This window comes from Nicotiana tabacum, chromosome 8 (assembly GCF_000715075.1).
Source record: "Nicotiana tabacum cultivar K326 chromosome 8, ASM71507v2, whole genome shotgun sequence".
NCBI lineage: Eukaryota > Viridiplantae > Streptophyta > Magnoliopsida > Solanales > Solanaceae > Nicotiana > Nicotiana tabacum.
This window is the reverse complement of record NC_134087.1, coordinates 170,086,258-170,093,347: the sequence shown is the minus strand read 5'-3', so window position 1 is coordinate 170,093,347 and position 7,090 is coordinate 170,086,258. Positions and strand designations below refer to the sequence as shown.

The window sequence follows — 7,090 nt, the reverse complement described above, 5'->3', positions numbered from 1 at the left end:
AATCGATCAATGTTTCAAGGATATTTTAGTCGTTCAACATTTAGCATAAATTATTCGTCCTTTTATAATAATATAGATATAGATAGATATAGATAATAAAATATTTCTCCTTCAAAATACCCCCTTGGACAGCAGCATCGTTCATCCTGCGGCGTCGCAGTTGAAGCTAAAGACATGGCGCTTCCGAGTCAACCAACTATGGGCTAGATCCTAAAACCCCTGAGCCATGGAAGGCCCACACTCGGCACCAAACATAACCATGAGATAAATGATGGACCACCTTGTATATGATGTGCGTAGACAATTAGACTATCATCTGATCTTTGTGGAGCCTGATAAACTTGAATATCAAACCTGTGAAACATACCTCACTGTTTGGCTTTAAACCCACTGAGAATTGCTGTAAACACCACCATCCTTAAAGACCAGGAGGTCACTTTCACACCACTTGTAACTACCAGTACAGGTAATCTAAGCTAAAGGATAGAAGGAACAAATATGCAATGGAGGAAAATGAAGCATAAACAGATATCCATTCATAAGCTGATCATTATCTGTTATACATAGCTACAAGTGGCCACAAACAGCTGTTAGCCATAACATCATTCTGTAACTAGAACTATGAAGCTATTCTTCTGCGGCTAAACTTGAGATCCAAACTTGTAATATTTGAACGATGCATCATACACCAATTTAGCTACCGCAAGCATCAAAACTTGACTAACGCCAACATTCATGCGATAGCAAAAAACTAGGAGTACCTCCAACACGGCCTCTTCGTTTACCCGTAAGTCTGAGCAGTTACTTCCTTCCATCCAAGGACAAGTTTGAAGATGAGGGTAACAACTGACTTTGCTGGTTTGCAAATATCCGGAAGAATCCACTGGTATTTCCTATAACATGATTCTTTGCACGACCGCTGGGGCGTTGAGCTAAACCCATACATTCAGCAGTAATCAGAATCATTTATACGACCAACCTCGCAAGGCAACCAGGAAGGGGTAGACACTTGCTCAAACAAAACATAAACTACGTACCACTTGTCGCTATATCCTACCTAACACGATCAGTGCCTAAACATTTTATTCACTACCTAATGTAGAAACTTGGGGAGAATGCGCTAAAAGGCCCTTCTCCTTTTGAAAACAAAACCATTTGATTGTTGATGTTGAAAGTTCTGCAAAGAGGAGCAACTACCGTCAGACTCGAACACTGCAGAATCAAATGGATTCTGGAGAGTTTTCGCCGGCCAGTAAAGTCCAGAAGCTGTAGGTGGCGAAGGAATTTGTGGCACAGCCCAACATGCCTCCGGCACCTCACTAAAGCACTCATCACCTTCAACTTCAGCATCTCTTAAGATTGGGGAGCTATCTGATTCTCCAACCTTTCCATTGTCAGCCTGATAGATTTCAAGGAATGAAAAAACTATAATTAGGTACCACATTGAAATGTGTCTACAGCGGTAAAATATATTAATAGCCCATTGAAAAAACTGAGACTTGTACAAGCATGATATTCAATCTACAGTACAGGCTGTCATCAAAGTGGTAATTCAACAGGAAACTACAGATAGGTGAAATAACAAATATGATACACGATAGTGCTTTCCAACTCCCTCAGTTTCACCCGTCTTATCCTCGCCAAGTGATGGTAAAGTAAAACTCAGTTTTCACCATAAATAAGATACATCCGCCAATATGCCACCACAGATATAAATACAGATATATTTTGCACATAGGGACAATTCTTTGATAGCTACACATATTTTCGCATTAGCTGTAACCAGAAGAGTCTGACTACTCTTCATCTATCATCTCGATACTTCTCAAGAGTTAGAACTCCCAGCACCTGAGAGTCTGCCAAAGTGACATAGTTATCCACCAAGACAGCATTAGCGATCACAAAGTCTATGATCTTGGGGTGACTGGACTTGGTGACTGATGCAGTTGGCATAAGGCTGGCAAGTTTGTACCTGGACCTGCCTTTCACACTCCGAGATTTTATATGGTAGGTTCACACCTTCCGCGTAAGGTTTAGCTCTATTCAGCTTTAGCTAGTGGAACCAATAGATTAAGTTACCAGACACTTGCCATCAGATGCTTCCGTGTCTCCATATGAAAATGAATTCCTTGCAGTAAGTCTAGTCCTTATTGAGGCAGATACATGTATATACAACTAAACTCAAGAGTGCACATGACTGAAGCATGAATGCCACGACACAAAGCTCAATCTGAAGCTTCCACATATCCATATGGAAATGAACACCGTGCAAGTGCCTTAATGTTACATGTATACAAAATGACATGCACATAACAAAGGCATACAGGCCATACTCCAGCAAGAGACCTGTACGTGTATCCGCTGGCATACACAGTGCGTAACTCTACATTTGGATGAAGATAGACGCAATACCATCGTGTACAATAAATTCAAAGATAAAAAGAACTAAAACCCTTCTTACCAAAAGATGAGGAAAAGGGATAAGACATAAATCATACCTTAGATGATCCATAATCCATGTATCCGTAGTTCTGATTGAAATCACCCATTCCAAGAAATTCATCAAACTGCCATTGTGGAATGATTCCAGCCGTAGAACCTCCAACCAATGAAAGACTACTACGTGCAAAGTCCTCAACCCCACTGGTCTGGACAGGTAATACGTCATTACACACAGCATTTGATGACACGGGTGCAGTTCTCTTAGAAATTGGAGGAGATTCTTGCTCCTCAACCTTCTGGACAGAATGCGACTTCCCTGAGGATGCTGATGCAGCAGGATTGATAGGTTCAAGTCCCACTTTGACTCCTGTCAGCAAAAATCTCTGGTGAGCCGAGACATAAGCATTTGCTGTGTGAATAGAAATGTCACATTTTCGGCAGAGCAAAGCCCGATCCTCAAGGCAAAAGAAATAGCCAACGGTTTCCTGTACAAAATAACATCTCTTACTATCAGTATAAAAATGGAATTTCTTTTGGAAATAGGCATGAATTGTGTACAAGCTAAATGATGCTGAAGCATATACATATATTTTTTTGTTTCATTTTGTGAATTGCAATCATGACATGTAGACGTGATGAAGACTTTCATAGGTGGAGGTGGGACTACTCTGATAGATCTGATAAAATATAACTGCTTTGGCGCAACACCATGTGCCTTGCCACATGTCTCTGGCTATCAGGAAAAGTTCCATAACTTGCTTTCTCACTACAATTAGTACCCAGGCAATGCAACTTTGCAAGGACATAAAAAGCTATAATAATTCCCTAGACCTTAGCTGCTAACCATTCTTAAACTTTCTGAATGAAAGCCACCAGCATGAGGGTGATGCTCTACGGTGCCAGCCCCCAAAAATAAGGGCTCCATTGTTAAGAATCAGACACTTTCTGCTTTCCTCAGTTACTCGAAATGGAAAGGCAGAATAATGAAAAAGAAAAATATATGGAGTCTGAAACACCGGAAAGTAACACATCGAACTTGGCATGGCCAAGGGCAGGGGAGCTAGAAGCCCACCTACAGCTTCGGCCAAATCTAGTAGCTTTTGCTTAAATAGTGTATATTGGTTAAAAAAATCATTAAATATGTATAAGTATCAAATTTAGACTCAGTTATTAGCATTTGATGTATGTTGTTCTAAAATCCAGAACTCATAAAGTTGAAATCCTGACTCTGCCTCTGGACATCGCTACCAAACAAGCCAAGGAGAGAAAGGGAAACAAGACACAGTTTTCAGAGCTGAGCAATCAGCGTGCTAGAAACAGGTGTAAAGAGATTTGGACAAAATCATGTGGTTGAATGTCTAATACTAAGGTGAGAAAAGAGATGCACATTCAAGTTGCACCTGCATTCAAACCTGTTGAATAAGTGTTTCATAATTGACCAGAGCACTCTATTCTTTACTGTTCTTGACCAAGTTTAAGGCTGTTCTTTGATCCTTAAGAATCTGAATTCAGTTGAAAGCACAACTGATTTAGTACTAATTATTTCAGCATGTTTCTGTATTTCAATTGACATGTATAGCCTATTTAAAGGCATCTCTGTCAATGCATAAAAAGCATTCAACAATATACCAAAAATTTCCAGCATGTTGCAAAGGTCAAAGGTAAAATGTTAAAGGTACTAATACTCCATCCGTTTCAATTTAGACGAGCTAGTTTGACTCGGCACGAAATTTTAAAAAACAGACTTTTAAAACTTGTGGTCTTAAAAGCTTAAGGGGTAAAAGATTTATGGAGCCATGACATTTGTGTGGTTATAAAAGCTTCTCATTAAAGGTAAAATAATAAAATAAAAAATTTAAAGTTGAATTATTTTCAAATTTTGAAACGTGTCATCTATTTTGAAATATATTAAAAAGGAAAGTAACTCATCTAATTTGAAACACAATAATTAAGGGAAAAAAAAAAGAAGAGAAAGCGATATGCAGCAGCCAGAATTTAAGTCAAACGTAAATACAATCAACAAACCGAATGCGCGTTGTCCTGTCTTGTCATAGAAGAGAGACAAATAAAAAAGATACTCCCTCTGCTCCACCTATTTCCTTTTTGATCGGTTCCAAAAAAATATCCCTTTCTAAATTTAAAAATAATTTAGCTTAAGCTTATAAACGAAAAGTTTTTATAACCACACAAATACCTGAACCCTCCTGTTGGAAAACTAATTCAAAGTTGTAGTAGGAAATCTTAGTTATTTAGGATTTGGTTTATTTAATTCATGTCTAAATAGGATTTGCAGTTAGAATAAATGTAGGAATAGACTTTCATGTTTCTAGTTGAAATAGGTTTCATACTATTATAAATAGGGATATTGATAGCTTATTTTATGTGTGGAGGAAATAAAGAATTGTAGAGAGCTTTCAGAGAGTTATAATAAAATAGTTTTCCTACATATTGATATCAGAGCTTCTACGATCTTGGAAGAGAATCAAGTAGCTTCCGCTGTGTGTGCCGCCTGTATGGCCCAAAAAAATATGTTGGCAAAATCATAGATAGTTGTCGACAAAATTAGATTATTCGATGAAAAGTTTCATGATAGATTCAAAAAAGAAAAACAAGTTTAAAGAGATGCAACAAATATGGTACAAGATAAAGACACTCTTCTCTAAAAGTTGGAGAGAGGTTTTAGAAAAAATATTGAAAGTTGATTACGTGTTTCAACAAAATTGGTTGTTGGTGACAAAGTGCATCAGCGTGAGTTGGAGACATGGGCTTCAACAAAATTGGGTGTTAATGACAAAGTGCATCGACAGTTGGTGACAGGGGCTTCAACAAAATTGAGTGTTGATGCAAAGTGCATCAACGAATCGAGGGATGAAGACATGTGCTTCATCAAAAGTGAGAGTTGGAGATAAGTGCTCCAACATAACTGCACAACGGACAAGTCAGACGTATACAACTTTGAATTACGGGAGAATGTTGGAAAACTAATTTAAAGTTGTAGTAGGAAACCTTAGTTATTTAGGATTTGATTTATTTAATTCATGTCTAAATAGGATTTGCAGTTAGAAAAAATGTAGGAATATGCTTTCCTGTTTCTAGTTGAAATATGTTCCATACTATTATAAACAGGAATATTGATAGATTATTTTATGTGTGGAGGAAATAAAGAATTGTAGAGATCAATCAGAGATTTTAATAATATTTTTTCTTCACCTCCCGACTTGTTTAGCATCACAAATTCCAAAAGTCTTTTTTTTTTTTTTTCTTAAACTCAGTGACAGTACCACTTATTTACTTTTGTATCTACTTGTGACCCCTCCTCCCCATAAGAAGATATGGTATTTCACAACTACTCTATAGTGCAACAAAGATATTTGTAAAAACAAGTCAAAGATCGTGTCCTTTCCTTTGATTGAATTACGCTAGCAGACAGACAAAAACCAAACACATGACACCTCAGACTACACAAACAAAACAAACTGAATATAGATAAATAAAAGTCAATTTTACCTGGCAGATGTCACACTTGGGCATGGGTGAAGATGAAGCAGAAAGAGGAACTCTCTGGTGCTTACTAGCAAGCTTATTTGCAGCATGAACTTTATCATCACAAGACCAACAAAGAGCAGCCTCGTCCGCACAGCACAAAACCCTCGCCTCTGCTGACTCACACACGTTACACTGAATCTTCATCCTTAAAAATCCACCTTTCCACCCTCCAAAAAACACAAGCAACAGAGAAAAAACTAAGATCTGCAAGTGAAATGGTGAAAAGGGGTTGTGGGAAAACTAAAGGGGGTGTCTTCTGTGTAAAGGAAGAGAAAAATGGTGCCTGCCACAACCGCCCAGAGGCAACTTGGATTTAAAAGAGGTGTGTAGTAAGGTGCAGACTGATGTCTTTAACGGGGTTTACGGTTATGTTTCCAAAATGTTTGATTTTTTTCTTGGCAGAAAGGCGGTTGTACACGTGTCAGATGCTAGGGTGTTAACCAGCTCGCTGAGCTGGTTAGGGTTATAAGGGGATATCTGGCGGTGTCACGCGCTCTAGTCAGACTCACAACTCTTGGTCTGAGTTGAGGGGAATTGCTGAAATTCGAAGCGTACCGAAGAATCTTTATTTGTGGATAAACAACAAAACTGTGACATCCTCTCTACCCTCAAAGATAACATGAATCTTTTTATTTTTATATGTAAGGGTACTGTTTGAGGATTATAGGCAGGAAAAAAGGGCCCGTGAACAACTACTCCTACTCGTCAAGTGCGGAGACTCAAGACTGCCTGTTGGTGTTAGGTTGAGCCAGATTGTCAATGGTTATGCTGACGAAGCGTCCACGCGTTCTCGCGAGTCTGTTTGGAGTAAGGCAGTGCCATAGTATTGTCTTCGAGGCAGTTATTGCAGGATTAACATTAGAAATAAAATAAAACTAGGACTATAACCTCTATGACATATTCCATATTTTATTCGAGATAGATTATATTAAAAATATGATATAAAAATGTACATATTAAGTTAATACCTCCAATTAAATAATGGATAAATTTAATTTCAAAATTTTATAAATAGATAATCCATGTGATTCCTTAAACCAAATGGCCCTTTAGAGTGCAGTTGTCCCTTACTGATAAGACCCAAGTTCCATTCAGAGGAAGT

General features: G+C 38.1%; 1 protein-coding gene across 1 annotated transcript; it reads right to left on the bottom strand.

Moving 5' to 3' along the window:
- Positions 1 to 514: 514 nt before the first annotated feature.
- Positions 515 to 6,871, bottom strand: LOC107799951 (B-box zinc finger protein 22-like). Its single transcript, XM_016623094.2, has 3 exons — positions 5,950 to 6,871; positions 2,499 to 2,927; positions 515 to 1,399 (listed from the first exon to the last, which is right to left on the bottom strand). The coding sequence occupies exons 1-3, from the start codon at positions 6,130 to 6,132 to the stop codon at positions 1,121 to 1,123; spliced, it is 891 nt and encodes a 296-aa protein (XP_016478580.2). The 5' UTR covers positions 6,133 to 6,871; the 3' UTR covers positions 515 to 1,120.
- Between the last annotated feature and the right edge of the window lie 219 nt (positions 6,872 to 7,090).

What these genes read in the sequence shown, in the direction of transcription:
- LOC107799951 (XM_016623094.2), bottom strand. Translation starts at nt 6,132, where the DNA reads ATGAAGATTCAGTGTAACGTGTGTGAGTCAGCAGAGGCGAGGGTTTTG. An exon ending in CCAAGTGTGACATCTGCCAG is followed by an intron (nt 2,928 to 5,949) that starts GTAAAATTGACT and finishes TATTTTGTACAG; the next exon opens with GAAACCGTTGGCTATTTCTT. An exon ending in TGGATTATGGATCATCTAAG is followed by an intron (nt 1,400 to 2,498) that starts GTATGATTTATG and finishes GAAATCTATCAG; the next exon opens with GCTGACAATGGAAAGGTTGG.